The following is a 17,795-nucleotide window of genomic DNA, read 5'->3' on the forward strand; positions in this document are numbered from 1 at the left end:
CCAAGTCCTGTCAACATGGATGTCTGAAATACCTAGCAGGCCCTAGCCTCACCTGTGACACTTGGGTAACTCTGTGCTTTTAAAAGGCTTAGGGGAAAAAACCACAAAAAAACCCACTCCAAAACCTATAGCCATCACTGAAATTTATCTATTGCTTTGTAACACCCCTGTTCATTTGCAAAAATCCATGAAGACATCCATTGAAGAGCTGGAAGCAGAACTGCAGTAACTGCTCACTGCCAACCTACTGTACCCAAAAAAACCAATTTGTGAAGCACTGCAATACAGCGAGAGAGAGGTGAACCACCTTAAGAATCCTTTCATTTCCCAAGCCGAGTGATCCCAATGCCTTTTGTCCTAAATTACTAAATTCACAGGGAGAGGTGAAAAATTCCTTTACAAAGCACACTCTAGCTGTTCCAATCTGTTTCAGGAAATAGAGAGGCAAATAAGTTCTATATTATAAAAGAAAAAAAAAGAAAAAATTTCCAGGCTTTTCTTTATTATTTTTATCCCTGTATTGCTCACTGACACTTTTTCTAGAAGTTTCATGGGTATCGTGATCTCAGGCAACAATAGAAATACACAATTCTTTATCCTTCTCACTTCCAAAGTATCATTAAGGCAGGAGTCCAGAGAAACAGTCCCCAAAAACAATATTTAAAAAAATAGGTGGTGGCTCTTAGCTGTTCAGCAACTTACAGATTTATTTATGGAAGTCCATGCTAAGTTACTGAACTTGAAAATATATCCACAAAGCAAGCACCTGGTTTCCATCTGTCCTCATGGGAACCAGGAAAGGGCTTTAACTGAAAATAAAATATTGGGGTGCAAAAGCACAAGATCTCAAGGAGGGAGAAACATATACAAAGAAAAATTCCCTATGGGGAAAGAAAACAAACAGCCTATCAAGAAGCTAAAATTGCAGGTTACAAAGATACAAAATTAAAAAGAAAAAACACACCCAACATTTTTGAGCCATATCTAATATGAAAAATGACCAAATAACATGCCAAAATTAGAAATTTATTTCACAATTTAAAAAAATATAACTGTCATACTAAACAGTGAGACTTGCTTACAGAACTAATTAATTTTAAAGACATACCTGAAAATACTTGCTAACACATGCAAGTGTTGGGCACCTACTGTACACGGCTGGCAAGCACAATTTTATCTCTTTGTGTTTAAGCAATCTCCAAGCAAAGTGGACTTGCAATTGTGACAGCTGGAATTCCAGTCCCTTTCAGGGGTAGAGAACAATTCCATATTTAAAAACAAAACAAAAAAAAAAATCAAGCTGTAATATTGCCTTACATAGGAAAAAAGGGAGCTTTTATTCTCCCTTCAAATATTTTGCCAACATTCATTTACAAGTTACAAAACATCTAAATTGGTTTTCCACAAGAGGTACGTGCACATCTGCCTCCATAAATACACTGCTTTAAACCTGTACATAAAGTTTTGGAAGGCATTGCTTTACATATCCCTTCCAACCTCCCAGGCAAGCTACTTCTTGCCCCTCATTTTGTTTCTCTCAATTTTATTTTTTCCACTTTGCACATGAAGAATAGAGGAAGTCAAACGAAAACCTCACCAGCAGTACAAAAGCATATCAAGTTAAAATATTTGTAAGAAAGAAGCCGATCATAAAAGAATTTCCTCTCTCGCCTTTGCCACATAGACTCACGAAGTTTCCTTCGTAGCTTTTAAAAAGCAAGCTGTCGCCGTGCCCCGACCACTGCACAAACTGGGATGCTGGAGCCCATCAGCCTCAGATGGGACCCACTCGGGTTCGCTGGCCTCCTAATGCCTAGGGTATACTGCTGCTTTTCTACCATCAGTTCGATCCTCGCAACACACACAAAGCTGCCCCTAAAAAGCCACAGCAAGACCCTGATTCTTTTTCAAATAACTACTGATTTTTTTGCTTAGCCCCTCCCTAGCAAACAGCACAGCTAGCCCCGTCACTGACATGCCGTGAGGCTGGTGGTATACCCAACAATTTTTCCCTAAATTGCCAATATCTTCACATTACACTTAAGTCTGCACCACTATATTAATTTCCACATATTCCACATGAATCTGCCTCCAATTACAATTGATCAAGAGTAAAGCAGGCATCCACAGATGAGCGCATGGTAGTTCTTACAATTTATCGTGAATAAAGATCACTCGGTGCTACCACCAAAAACGTACCATATTGACCTTAAAAGAAATTTATATTCTGGTTTCTATGACTGATTTGATCAAACCAAGTTCTTTCACATCTTTCATAAAACACCACATGGACATGCTCACAGTGCAAAAGCCATAATGCTCTTCCAATTTTCTTGGATGTCAAAGTAACACCACTAACCAACTGATCATTGTGTTCCTTTAAAGCCACAGCAAACTACGGCAGTATCTAAGAATTCGTATACTCTTTCAAGACTAACCTCAACATTCTTGCATTGTAGTTCAAACTATCAGTAATCTATGTGGAAGCAGATAAAAGCTCAAAGAAGTGTAAAAACCCTGAAAGATAGTTAGAAGCAGTAAAACCAAAATAAAGTATGTCTTAGGTTTTCCTATCTATGGCATCGACTCATATTTTGAAGGCCAACGTTGTTTCACATTGACAGCATCTCTTTAGTCTTGAATGTGAACAATTACAGCTCAAAATATTTTATTTAGTTTGGTTTCGTTTTGGAAGAAGAGGCAGGAACAGAAAAAATACGATTATGGAGATCCCTCAATATTAAAATGGCTCATCTTTCCACCCTGTTTATACTCTCAAGCCATCCTTCCCATGGGCATTCAGCATCTGCAGTTCGCCTGAGCCAGCCTGATTCCAAGAAGCACTTTCTTCCAGGCTATAGAGAACAAATAAACAACCAAAGCAAATCTCCAGCTAAACAACAATCAGAGCAAGGAAGTTTTCACAGGCAGAGGAGCCGGGAGAGCACTGTCTATGGCTTTGGTTTCATGGGATCTGGGCAGAATTAGAAACAGCTGAGACCAGGGGATCACAGACCGGTAGAGCCGCAAGACAGGACATCTGTCCCACCCCCAGATGCTAGGACCGAGGCCATTCCTTTGATCTCTGCTAGTCTGATCCTGACTTAGCCTTCAGCTGTCAGGTAGCTGACGCTGGTGAGTCAGATTGTACGCTGGGGAGACAGGGTGAGAACAGGAGGGGACTGGGCTAACTCATGATTAATTCGATTTTCAAACCACTCATCCCTGCACCCAACCAGAAGCGGCCTCAGACAAGTTATTGCCTGACCGAGACACACCTGCTATTCCTTTCCTATATCTGATATTAACCCTGCCCATCAATTTATGGTGACGGGAGAAAGTGGGCCAAAACCCCATGCTCCCAGCTGCCTGCTGGAGTGACTCAGTGGGCTCCTGGAAAGTGAATTTCTAAACGACCTGCCTACCTCGTTGGGAGACAGAAAAGCAAGTGACACACTAGATGCAATGCAGGATTCTCCTGATGAGCTGGTGTAATACGTCTGTTTCATCAAGAAACTTTTAATGCCAACTTTACAAGTTTCACTCAAGAAGATGCCCTAGGCATGAACCACGCCGCAAGATACTCCCTTCCTCAGAGTCTGAGCAAAGGGAATCCCTTATTAAGGGTAGCTAAGGACCAAAGTACAGCAGAACAACAGGAAAAACAAGAAACAAGCAGGGCTGAACTGTAGCCTCTTAGAAAAGAAAGCACTCACACAACCGTTCAACTACACATGACATAGGACTAGGAACAAGCACCATCACCTTGGAGAGCTGGACATTTGTCAAACCTACAACCATGTCATCTCTTTTATTCTTATACCGATGAACTCTCTGAGAGAGGTGATCCTTTCATTAAGGGCAGGATAATTTGCCAAAAGAGGTAGTAACTGGTGAAGAGACACTCTTATGGGCCTCCACCAATGCTCACTGAGGAACTTTGGACCGCCGAAGGCGGGCACGAACAGCAATCACAGGGTGCAACTGCTGTTGTTTTCTTTCACAACAAGAAAAGATGGTTCTCACTATGTGATGGCTTCAGAGGTCAATCCTCCTCCAAGATGCTCACTCACATCATTAAATAAAAATAGCAGTATTCTAATAAAAGCCAGTATTTAGCCCTGGGAGACTTTTGAGAGCTTGAAAGAATTTCTTGCTTGTGCTGCTGCTCTTCCTGCTTCAGTTCCAATAACCCACACGTGAGCATCCTGCTCCTTTCTTCCAATCCCTCCCAAAACATAGTCCCAGACTAACAGAGGTATGTTGAGATTCAATAAACTGTACATTTCAGGAATGGGGGGACTGGACCAAGCTGTAACTTCTATAATAGACACTGCAATTAGCAAAGGGAGGCTGCTAATTTGTGAAACAGTAGTACCGCTTCGGGAAGCATCTCTCTGTGACTTTGAGCTGCAGTATTTTCATCCATATAACTCAGGAGTTAACTGTTTAAATTCATCATTCTGTTGCCAATAAAAATGATGATGTAGGACTTGACCCAAAAAAGAAGTGCCCCTAGCCAGTCAGGGGAGGGAAAAAGAGCTGCATAAGACCTGTTTTTAATTAAACCAGTGTTAACTAAACTGAAGCTCAAAAGGAAGAGGAACTAGACTTCATTCAATGCAGAGCAAGTGACAGAAGGTTGAAAAAGGTCTTTCTCGACTCACATAATTAACATCTAATAAGTTTTCTATAATGCTATAAATCAAGACACATTTCAGCATACAGCAGCATATCATTCAGTCGTGGCCTCTTAACTCCACGCACTTTGCCAAACCACTGACATGTTTTCATCCTCCAAACAACTGTTACAACGATGAATAATTCTCTTTAAAAAAATAAAAAAATATAAAAGGTATCTTACCTTTGCAGAGTCATGTTCAAATTGCCTGTACATGCTTTGATCTTGTTTTGTGCTTCTAGATGAGTCATCCCATCCGTACTTATCCCATCAATGGTGAGAACTACGTCACCTATCCCCACGTGCGCTCGGGCTGCCTTGCCACCGTCATTAAGCTGAAATATCACACAAGAAGGGTAAATGAGAAACGTGGATGGTTTATGCTTATATTCTCTGAACACAGAGCCACAATATCTTACAGTGCTGTTTCACAGAAAGAAAAAAGAAAAAAAACCCAGATCTTTTCTCCATTGTGCGTATGTCCCTATGAAAGTCACTGAACTATCTTTCTGGTGAGGCAATATTTACAGGTTCTTGTTCTTATTTCACTTCAGTGACATGAAAAGCGTTGTGCAATACTGCCTATTTTTCAAAATCAAGCTCCACTTCTACTTTACTGGCTGGAAGCTGTGCACGTTCACCAAGAAACAGACAGTTTCCTGGATGCCAAGTTCCAGCCTCTTCTCTTTTCATGTATGAAATTTTTCTCACAAGAGGAGAGAGGAAGGCTGTAAACCAGCTTCTTCTGTTCTACATTTTCCATTTAAACAATCTCTTCAAAGTTTATGTATTTGTCAATGACTAGTCACATGCATGGAAGACTTCATTAATAGTGAAGCTGAATTTTCCCCAGCTGCAACTACTAGAAAGTCAAAAGTTCAACATCACAGACAGACCAGTTACAAGGCTTTGTTTTGCCTTTCTCTCAGTAGGTTTGTAGCCCCCAGCAACCCACAGTATATATTCAGACCAGAATAGGAAAGACCTCTTGAGCACTCCGCCTCTTTGATCAAGGTCACCACCGAAGTTCAGCTCAACGGCCTTTGGTCCACTTGAATGAAATAGCCTTGCAACAGAAACCTTTGTAAAGTTCACATTATTGCCCACAACTGAACAATAAATTAAGCTTTTCATCTGATGCTACTGCATTTCAGCTAGCTTCACTCCCAAGAACAGCAACAAATAAATAAAGCAACACATGGTAAGATCTATGCACGGATTCATATCTCTAGTCCTCAAACTGCTAATCACTTTATAGTTGGCTGCAGAGAGCAGGCCTGGATGGTGCAAATTCCCTCTTTGCTTCAGATGTATTTTCTATCTTACAGCAGAGAAGTCGTAGTTGCTTGTGCTGTGCATACAAAACCTCACAACTCTTTCCTTCACCTGCAAGCATGAGTCTGTTCCTTGAAGGAAGTGCTATGTTTTTAGGGAAGTGATGCAAACAGCGGAATTACTTCATCTTTATTTCCAAAAGTGGAGTTTCACCTTGGACCACAATTGTGCCCCAGCAAGCTATTTATCAAAGAGGGGCAGAAGAAAGGACTTTCATCTCTGTTAACTACCTCTATTTTACTTCATTCAGCAGGGACCAAGAAGTTTTTGTTCCTCTTGATTCCTTTTGACAATGACCAACCACAAACCACAGTCACCAGCCTCCACACCACTGACTTCTCCAACAGAAGCAAGGCTAGGTCTTGAAAACTGCCTACAGCAGAGAGGTAGAAATATGTGAAATACTAGGGACTCAGTCTTTGCGTTTGTGCGTGAGCAGTCACTTGTCGGTAAACCTGTGGAGAGCGTCCCACCAGCCTGATACAGTTAGGGTTCTCCTAACATCTCAGAGACTATAATACATGACAGTTGTGACATGCGTATTGGACAGCATCTGAAGACAAATACTTTAAGAGAGGAAAAAGTATTGCCTAATGCTGCCAGACAAATGCAGATGCAATACCCCAAAAATGTATAATTTGACAATATAAAGACTGAAAGCAGGAAATTTCACATTCATGGCTTTTTTCAACATCAATCTCTGTCCCACACACATCTACAATAGCCATCTTTAGCAACTAAAAACAATAGCCAAAATTTCCAACAAAACCAGAAAAATCCTTCCATTTGGTGTTAATCTTACGCAACCATATTATTCTGGTGAAAGGAGAGGCCTGAGATGTAGGGTGACTTGTAATCTCCCAGATTCAAAACAGCAGCCAGTCCTTCAGCATTACAGATCAACGTAACAATTTGACCCAGAGTTGAAACCAAAACGTGCTAACAAGGGAAAGGTAGCAGAGCAAGTCCCATGCAAGGATGAAAATGAGAAAACAAAGGAAGAAGAAGATGCGCTATTTTCAGAAAACTTCTGGACTTGCTAAATTCATCAGAATTACAGCTTGTATGGTGCATCCTTTTACAAAAGGATTCAAGAACAAAGCCAGAATTCCTCCGAACTTTGGTGTCAGACTCAATTCTGAGCTAAGAGACCCAATTACTATCAAGCACAGGTCAGGGAACCCCACAAGCATATAGAAAGCTATGACCAACATAACTATTTATAGGGAAGCTCCTCAAACCTTTGGGTGAGGGGTGGAACCTGCCATAAACAGATCCCTAAACTGATACATTACAGCATGCTGACATTTGTCAGCAAGGTCTAGAAAAGGGAAAGGAACGTACGAGTGCTAAAACCTAAAGGTCAAATAGATTGCTGCGCTTTGTGATTGGACTGCCAAAGTGAGTAAAATCTAGCTTTCTCCGACGCAAATACCCGTGATGCTCGCACGTTGTAAGTTGTGATGAAAAAAAGCAGGCTCCAGAGTGACTATTTTCAGGGGGGTGGGAGGGTACAGGGTGTTACCATCCACAACAGTGTAAAAAAAACCAAATAAGTTAAAAAAAAACCCTCAAACTTTTTTGCTTGATTCTAGTGGCCAACACACAACAACCCATAACTAATCACCTGACTTTCAAGAGGTTGCTCAAACTGATGCCAGCTGGGCATGAAACTCTTTGCAAGCACAAGTAGAACACTGCTATAAAATAATTTCAGCAAAAGCCCAGGCTGAAAATGCCTTAAAAACATGGTTGGAAAGTGCACTCTGGAAATGGAGGAAAAAGCAGACAGGTCCTGAGAAGCATGGTGAGCCCCTGGCTATGTCCAAGACCCACCATGCAGGCAGGGGACTGAATCTGCCTTGTAGGTGAGATAGACACAGCTGAACAAACAAATTACTGGACAAGAGTGGGAAGAACTGCATGCGTAGAGGGATGCCAGAGCAGTAATCTCCTTATCTAGATACAACTTCCAAGTAACACCTACTGATTTTGGATAAGAGATCTGACTAACCAAGAGAGGTGAGGTTGGTACTTCTAGGAAATCTCAGCCACAGCACAAGTCTTCCCTGACAGTGCTAGAAGCATCCTTGGTTTGTGAAGTGTCTGTAATGAAGTGATACGGAAACTACAAGGCAGAGTTTTACCACAGACGCAAGAATCAAGACTAAAAGAAAGGTTTCCCATGTTCCTTAGCACAATGGAAACTAACTCAATTTATTTCATTCTTTTTCACCCACATCCTAAAAAATCCAACAGATGCAGAAGATATAAAGAGATGTAGTTGCCAAGATATAGGAAATTTTGAAGCATTACTTATAAATCATTACTACTTTCGTACAGCTTTTTTTTTGTCCTGCATGAGCAATTTTGTTCTTAAATGGCAAATTTAGACTTAGCGTAGTAAAATTATCCAACATCGGTCACAGAACTACAGTATTACCTATGTTAAATACCAAGAGACTAGTAAACTGATGAGCAAAAGCAAAAAATATCTAATGCTGAAATCCTAATAGGAAAAATGCATATCCTTAAAACATATCTTTATTGAACGTACACATGTAAACAAATGGAATCGATGCAAGAAGATGTAGGCATGGAAGAGCATGGCACTAAAATTATAAAACAGGCTACTTATGAATCAAGCTAAGCATCACAAAATACTCTTGAAATGCTTGATGGATCTGTTTTAATTCTGTATTTACAGTATGAGGCAGGGTTTTAAAATCAAGCATGAATTACAGCTACAAAAAAAAATAGGGAGATTTTTTTGAAGTCACACAGCAGACTTTAAAAACAATTAAATTGCTGAGCCAGAAATGTTTCCTCCTACTTAGTTCCATGTCTCTATACTCTGGGAAGCTCATTTTGAGACAGAGGCAAGTGGGAGAGACATTTCACGATCAGGCACCTGCTGAGGCCAATCACTCCTGCAGCCCCCAGCAGCAAACCTCTTTTCGGCCCCTCAGCAGTAATCAGCTTCGTGGCTGAAAGCCAAAAGCCAGCCTATGCCATCCAGAGATGCTCAGGACACTTTCTAATAAACATAAATAAAATTACCCATCTAACATTAGATTTCACGTTTGTTTCACCAAAAAAAAAAAAAAAACCCAAAAAAACCCAAACCCAACAAAAAATATGTTGTTGTTGTTCTTAGTGTTTTAAACATGAGAATTCCAAAATTGCAAATATTGTTCTAAAATACATTCCAACTGGAGATAAAACAGAAGTAAACCAGTTCGTGATGCATGATCAACTTCAAGAGCAACAGTATAAAAAGTAATCTCAGCATAGTTCAACACCTCAGATTTTTAAAAGGAAACAGCCCAAAACACAGTGGAATACAACTGTTTTCTTGAGCTAGATTTTAGCCAGCCTATTATTTTGTTTCATGGTAACCAACATAAAAAAAATAGCACAAAAAATAGCTCTTTTTACTTTTACTCACAAGCTTTAATGAGATATTTTAAAAGATCCTTTCCAGGAAAATTGCATGCGTATCTACCTCTGAATCAATATAATTTGTAGCTTAATTAATTTCTAATTAACATATAACCATCTACTTTTCCTCACACGACTAAGAAGAAAACTTGACAAGCATCTTTTCTTTGAACCATCATTATTTAGTTTTTATGCAGTAATAAAGGAAATACTTAAATTGCAGATACTCTTAAGACGAAGGTCTATTTGACCAGAGATGGAAGCTGCCTTTCATCTTTCCCACGCCGCCTGCCTTGAGTCAATCCTAGCTGCAACTGGGGTGTGATAGTGCATCACAACCACTCTCCCAAAGAAGCTATTGCATAGTCTGACAGTAAATAATGGTCCCCCCTATCACACAAACATCCTTCAATGTCATCTGCAACTTTCTCTCAGAATGTAATTCGTTGCTCCCAATTTAAATCTTGCTGGGCTATCCAGAATCCCTCCAGCTTGATCTTTACCCCTCGAGCATTTCTGATACACAGTTGGCTATAGCAATTCAGTTTAAAGACATGCGTAATCAAAGCAGAAGTCACCCAGAAAATGATCTTTGTATCATTACCACTCTTGCTTCTCTTTCAGTCTACATCCTTCCCTATGTTGAGGTATTTTAAATAATTGAAAAACCAGAACATAACACACCTGCATACAGAAAAGAACATTACAAGAGAACTTTGCAGAATCACAAAATAAGCAATCAAGCAACCTTTCTTTTATCAAATAACACTCTGCCTTTTCACACAGACGTTTCACACAGGGGCTTTATCTCCCTACTATAATACACTTTCTGCTAATACTTACACTCATTACCTGTTACTACCTTGTTTATCCCCAGCCTCATTTCACCTGACTAAAGCATCACCTCGCACCAAGAGCCAGTAAATAACAGCATGCTCTCAAATGTACGTCACCCCTTTGGTGAATCGCTGCAAGTTTGGAGAAGCATCTCTTACTGCATTTTTTGCAGAACACAACCTTGCCCCAAAACACGAGGGGGGGTACACTTATGCTCTAGAGCTGCACCAGCTCCCTCACACGGACTGTGTGCATCCGACTCAACTCCTGATGGGTGACCCCAGCACGATGCAACCCGCAGAGGCGGCAGCACGGCGTACTTGGGTCCAACACCTGAACACCACGTATCGCTGCGTTCCAGCATGCCCTACCTACCTAACAGGGCAGCTCGCCAAAGCCCCTCTTCACCTCTTTCCCTGTCAGGAAGGAAGCAAAACCCCAGCTTACGCTCTGGACTCCCAACAGGTTTGGGACACTTGGGATATAGCTTACCACTTCCACATGAAAAAAAAAAAAAAAAAGCCATGGGAGCACCTGCTCTTTGTGGCAAATAAGCTTCCTCTGCTCTCAATGGAAACGGAGAGCTGTATCGTATTCCTCACAGCCTTTACTACAGCAATGTTATTCGCATAGCCAACAGATCAGCCAGCCAGCCTTGATACTTGCTTCCAAATCAAGAACATACATGCCAATTTTAAAGTCCAGATCAAATTTATACAGCTGAGTTATAAGAACCCTAATGCAGGGTTTGCAGTGGAAATCGCTGACACAACCAGCTATAAAAGGGGTTATGAAGCAGTCCTGCAAATAAGCTGAAGGTTTTCCCCAAACCAAGCAGTGATCAAAATTAGCTTAGGTCAAAAAAACCTTTTGATTAACAGAGTATTTTGCGCCATATCACTGCCAGGAAACCCTGCCTTCACCTTGCTCCATGAGGCCATGCTCCTGTAAGTTTTCATTTTCCTCCTTTTTCTTCCCACAACTTTACAGGTGCTTCCAGACTGATCTATAAAGCTGTAATCTAAGGCATGCACAGTACACCAATGATCATTAGAGATAACACGTAAGGAAAAAAAAAAAAGTACAAGGCAAAGCATCAGTCCACCATACTTCTGGGTCTGGCTGTGGACCCCAACAGCAGATACCAGCCCAGCCCTAGCCAGAAGGCTACCAACACCTCCCGGCCTGTCCTCCCAGCTCCGCCAGCTTTGCTTCATCCCTTTCCCTCCACACGCAGCAGCTCCCTCGCTGCAGTGCGGCAGTGGCTCGGCTGCAGCAGACCCGAATCAGCCCTTCGACTCATCACAGCCCATGGGAAAAGGATGGGGAGAGCCCACGGGCATTCAGCCGTTTTGCCAGTGAAGAACCCACAAAACCATCTCTTGCATTTCATTCTCGGTTCTGCCACTTATCCTCAGCAGTACTCCTGGCAACAACATACATTTTATTGTGATTGTGCTATCTATTCTTTTAGTCCCGCATTCAGAAATTACGTCGAACAAAACCTAACACAAAGTTTGAGTTTTCCCTCTACACAAACATGGCTGAGCATGCCTCTGGGTTCACAGGTTTTAGGAAAAAGACGCATAGTTTCAACCTCTCTCTTCTCAAGACTTTTCTCTTGCTGTATTTCAGTCCTTAATATTTATCTAATGCCCTCCACAAAGAAAAAAAATTTAACTTGCTTTTACACTTTAAATAAACTGTTACACATGCATCCATCACTCCCATCCATCCCTGCATGGACCAAACACAGAGCTATGCACCTACAGAGGAGCACGAGGGGACTGTAGCTGCTAAAAGAGGCACCGCGTAGTGTTAATTACTCTTACACACAATTGGGCTGATGCAGAAAAGGATCTAAAAAAATATACATTAAGTTTACAAAATAGCGTAACTGCACAACGCATAGGCCTTTTGGTTACATGTTCTTTTATTTTCCAATCAACTAACACTAAACAGATCAACTTCAATGCCAGGGGAGCAAAGCAGAAGCCCTCAGCTTCCCTTGCCTGCCCCAGAACAGGTTGTTAATAAGCAGAAACAGTTTCCACATACTGATGCCAGAAGGGTTATTAGCTGGTACCATCTCTCACTTGTCACAGCTTGACTAATGATGGTTTCCTTGCAGCGCTACTCTTCCACAAGCAGGTTTCATCTCTGCTACCTCTCGCCCTTCCCTTAAGGCAGCCCAACCACTGCAGGACGTAAGGAAGCAAACAACTTCACAGCAGGTGGCTTCAGCTTTAATTTTTGACTTAACACCAAGATAGCATCATCACTGCAAATTCAGTAGCAGTTATTAGAAAGGAGGATCCCTGCTTTTGACCTTGCTCATATGAAATGGAAGAAGTTAACTACACACAGAGCAATAAATTCTGATACATTTCACGTATTTTAGGTGTAGCTTAAACTTTTTTTGTGTACTGACATACAAGTTAAAATTGGAATTCAAAGGATTATTAAAATGAGTCAAAATTCACACTCACCTCAAATGAGGAATAAAGAAACTACTCTGTGCAAGTGCACCTCTATTACCACATAACAAGACTAAACATCTGGTCTTGCTCCTCCAAGCCACTTGAAGCATTGAAGAGAATAAAGAGATAAAAGGATTATCACCAAGATGGCATGGGCAATACTTGTGGGTCCCCTGAATAACAGGAGATAACTAATGTTCTCATTTGGAGAGGAAATAATATCACAATGTCAAAAAAAAAGTTGTGAAAAGGACTAAGGCAAAATAATTCAGACATCATGGCTAAAATCATATTTGCAAAAAGAACGTGGGTAGTTTAAAAAAAATGCTTTCCAAATACTTAAGTGATGGAAAATTATTTACAGCCAAGTGCCAGAATGTCTGCAGATATTTAAGACCCTAAATTAGTAGCTTTCACTAAGCCTTCTCTCAAGGAGCTCAGTTGCGTTCTCATGCTGCCGGCTTGCCTTAGAGCCCTATTTATTTTCACTGGCTGTCTTCTCTCTAAAGATCATTCTTCTGTTCAGAGAGTTTACAGAACTAATCCAGATTTCTCCCTGGGACACTATATGCCAGTGGGTAAAAATTACTGCCTACTAATTTCTTGGAGAGACAGAAAGAGGAAATGGAATGAAAATGTAGCTAGAAACATGATGTAAGCTTTGTATGGCTGCTTTAGCATTTGGGAGCTGCAAGCCTGTAGAGTCTCTCTTCCACTTACAGGGTTGGATTTTTTTTGGATGGCCAACACAAATTAATTCCACAACCAAAGCATGCAAATAACTTGGGACTGCTGAGGAGGCACCCCATTAGGAGCAACACGATTTGCATCAGAACAGAAGTTTACATGCCTGTCTCTTTTGGAATAAAGAGTTTGGAAAGTTACTAAGTAAGTTTTATTGCTGGGGCTTCCTGAACTAACCCAAAACAAAGAAGAGTTAGTTTTCTCTAATGGAGTGGCAAATGGACTGAGCTCACTTCTTCCAAAGAAGAAATTCATTTCCATACTCTAAAGGCCATACATATGAAGATGCATATAATGGTGTACTTCCCAAACAAGATTCTTTTTATTCATTTACAGATGATAAAACCAATTTCACTAACTGAACATCCACCTCCTTAATAACCTTAGTACCCCAGTATGTGTCATCTGGTTTTCATAAGGTTTTCCTGGTCTACGATTTAGTCCCTCTTAACGGGATATGCCTTTCCTGCAGCAAACGTGATGCAATCACCCCATGCTTTCCAGAACACCCAGTTTAGGAATACAAATAGAATAATATGTTATACTGTGTGATTTAAAGGTATCGATTTTTTTTTGCCTTGGAATCCCTCTCACAGGAAAAAGAGTAGCCTCATACATGGCACCAGTGAGAAGGAAATGCACCTCATGAAGCAATCCCACATCCGAAAGCAAAGTAGAGAGAGAGTTAAGTGGGGAAGCATGAACTAAAACCTCAACTGGCAAAAACTAACAGCCAGTGGCAAGAAAACGCTACTACAAATTGAGTCCCTCATGATACATCAGCCATTGTTTCAATTTCTCCTCTCCAGAAACAAAGCAGGCATGCATAAACACGTAGCAAACAACCCGCTTGCTTCAAAGAATTGAGATAATGATAAACCACCCCACATAAGGAAAGAGGAAAACTGAGGCAAGTTCAGGCACTTTGAGCATTAGCACAAATCACCCGTCCAGGGAGCGCAGCTCACCTGAATGCCATCCCAAACCGGCACACTGCAAAAGCTGTAAAGTCCACTTTCATGGTGAAACCCATGCGCAGCAATGAGAGCCCACCATATCCACTCCCTGCCATATTCAGAAGTCACATATTCTTTTTAAAAAATGAAGAAGTTCTGTTAGCATTATAACTGACAGCCAAAAAGGCTGGGGACTCAGGGCTACGCTTCTGCCAGCTCTCCTTTGAGCATGCAGCTCAGCACCCAAGGAGACAGCGCAGAAGAAATGCATTAAAGTGCGGAAGCTTTTCCAGCTCAACCGTTCCTTCGGTAACGTGGAAGGAAAAGGCAACCTTAAATTAAACATGTGAAAGAAGACAACTCAGCTCAGCGTGCTCCAAAGCGCACAGAAAAGAACAATTAAACCAATTATGGCTAATATGTTGATCTGCTGAAACCTATTCCAGATCAATGAAAGCACAGTCCTATATGTACGTGCCTTTATTTAATGCAATGGAGAGAGAACTCATCAGGATTAGTCCAACGCAAACTTCTAGTACAAAAAAGTAGAACAGAAATAGGAGACCTTAGTAATTCCTAGTGGATATCTTGCCTTTTATATGTCAAGGGAATATTACAGCAGACATTTATTTTAAGCCAGACACTTATTGGCTAAAACCCCAAATTATAAAATACTGCAGAGAAAAGTCCAATTTAAAAAAAAAAACTCAGAAAACAAGAAACATATTTTGAAGGAGTTGCACATTGTTTAATAAAGTCATACCAGCTGTTTATAGCTGAGATGCAAAAATCTTTAACACACGGTAATAAAGCTCATGAGAATATATAACAATTTCAAATTTAATTTTCCATTTCTAAACTTTTTATATATATACACACATACACACACACCCCACTGGTTTAGTTTACTTGAGTTTAAACATCACTTTTACATTATTTTTTAATACAGTTCCAGGTGTGGGGTTTTTATATATACATTTATTTATATATGTCTTTAAAACACTGGATATATTACGATAGATGGTGTTATACACGTATCTTCTTCAAGTAATATTTATGCACAAACACACTCATCTGTATAAATAAAAAGGCATTTGTCCTCTCTGCTGGAGACCTGTATGAGAAGATTATCAGGTTTTTTGGGTTTTTCTTGTTTTGTTTGTTTGGGTTTTTTGTTCTTTTTTTTTTTAGGCAGCACATGACAAAAAGTACTCGTCCAGAGAAAACAGGAAGCTGCTCAGGACAAATACTCTGCCTGCAAAATGAAGACCCTCATTTTAAGTAATTTCCCCTTACCATTTGATTGCCAAATGCACTGCAGACATTTAAGACTGAATATAAATGTATCCAAAACTTCATTAGCATTTTCTTCTCTGCAGCTTTAGTAGTGTACTTGTGGCCACTATGAACTTCGTCTAAAATTCTTCTCGTGTATTTTAAGTCTCCTGGGTTGCACTGCAACTGCTGATCATAATAACCTAACGTCTGAGTTAGGCTGCAACATGTTTATTTTGAGCTCTATTCTACCAAAACTAAAATCAGGACATTTCAAAATTAAGATACAGAAAAAAGAAATCTACCCTGAATACTCATTGCAAACTCTATTTCATTATCACACCTAAGGAAATAAAAATCTAAATCATTTATAGTCTTAAATTTTAGGACTAAAACCAAGACTGCTCTAGCATTCTGGAAAAAAAAAAACCAAACAGTATGCACTGCTGGTTAGAGACTAAGCTAGGAAACAATTCCAGGTTAAACAATGCAACACCAAAACCCAATATCCATTCATTTCTCCAACTGGATCCAAGACATGATACGGAAAGCCTGCAGGCTGGCTCGGTTTGGTTGGTTTTCTTACTGCTTCTAAGAGTATAGAATATTGATCACTCGCAGAGTCGTCACTGGTCTCCATGTGATTTACACTGTTCTCATAACCTCCAAGACCTACATACAGCCTCTTGAATGCCTCGAAGCTATTAAGAACAAAAGCTTGACCATCACACAAGCAGGAGGCTTTTCATAAACATGATGATAGAGCTTACCTTCATGCCTGGTAAATCCGTGCAATTTCTTTCTAAGCATGCCAATTTTTTTTTTCACTGAATACCCAACAACAAAAAAGAAAATTCTGGAATGTAGGAAGACTCATGCTAGATTTCAAATTATTTCTAGACGTAAATTAATTACTTCTAGAATTGCTGGAAATAACACTTTGGAAGAGTTTTATAAATAAGTAAATAAAAATCAGTACTTAAATTGGTTTTTCAGCTTGCTTTTGCTTGAATACTGTATCACATGAAGAGCAAAGTTTCTGGCCCTAATAATAATAATGTCCTTTTTGACCACTATTTTCGCGACAGCCATGACAACTTGTTCTTTCTTGTCTCATTGTACTACCCTGAAAATTACTGAATTTTGTGTAGGCCACTCATGAGCAAGGCTCTGGAAAGACGAGAAAGATATTTTCAAATTGAAAAGGTATTCTGAATAAATCATATGGGATGTTCACTGCTGAAAACTTATCCTTAAAAGAGATTCTCCACATCAGTCTGAATCCAACAAAAATTATGCAACTAACACAGCCTCTCGAAAGCAATGAAAATCTTTTCATCTACCTATGGGGAAAAAAAAAAAAAAGGAAATGAGAATATCCAAGAAACATCTTGGAAAGCAAGGGAGGAGAACTGTCCTGGCAGGGTTACACTGCTTTCACACTTCTTCCTGCTTGGAGGCTTACTCCTGCTTGGAGTCCTGCTGGGACTGCTGGCAAGGTCAGCACTGCCACGCAGGAGATGCCCGTGCCTACTGCCTGAGGTGGGGAGGATGGCAGAGCAAGCCTTCACTGCAAGCCTCCGCAGCCTCCGCTCCTTCCCCACCACTAACAGCAAGATGCATCCATCATCTTGACAGTGTTCAAAACCATGATTTAACAAGACACATAAGCACGTAACACACTTCAGTGGGATGTAAGACTTCACCGAGCAGTAGCGCACTGAATGTTTGCAAAACAGATTTTCAAGACAGCAGAACCAGCTTTTGGCTGCAAAACTTGGGATGGAGGGAGGAACCCAACCAAGCAAAGCCACCTCCATGTACTGAGGTGGAATGGGGAATGCCGTTCCCCAAATTGCTGAGGTTCCATCTTTAGTTTAAGGGAACATTAAAAAAAAGTAGAAATATTTCAGTCCTGTCCGTTCCCCCCCTTCCCAAAAGTAACCAGCCAGAATAAGATGCATTATTCAAAGGCCATCACAGAATCGGGCGGGCCACCAGAACAGTCCAATGGCTTCCCACCAAGGCCACCATCAAGGCACGCTT

General features: G+C 40.6%; 1 protein-coding gene across 12 annotated transcripts in view; it reads right to left on the reverse strand.

Annotated features, from left to right (window-relative positions):
* Positions 1 to 17,795, reverse strand: part of PDLIM5 (PDZ and LIM domain 5) — a 128,558-nt gene that overhangs the window by 82,689 nt on the left and 28,074 nt on the right. For all 12 annotated transcript variants that reach the window (XM_075751592.1, XM_075751591.1, XM_075751593.1 and 9 more), the window contains exon 3: positions 4,865 to 5,016. In XM_075751592.1, the coding sequence (XP_075607707.1) occupies positions 4,865 to 5,016 (152 nt within the window). The remainder of the gene's footprint in view (positions 1 to 4,864; positions 5,017 to 17,795) is intronic.

The sequence above is a fragment of the Balearica regulorum genome, chromosome 4, assembly GCF_011004875.1.
Source record: "Balearica regulorum gibbericeps isolate bBalReg1 chromosome 4, bBalReg1.pri, whole genome shotgun sequence".
Classification (NCBI taxonomy): domain Eukaryota; kingdom Metazoa; phylum Chordata; class Aves; order Gruiformes; family Gruidae; genus Balearica; species Balearica regulorum.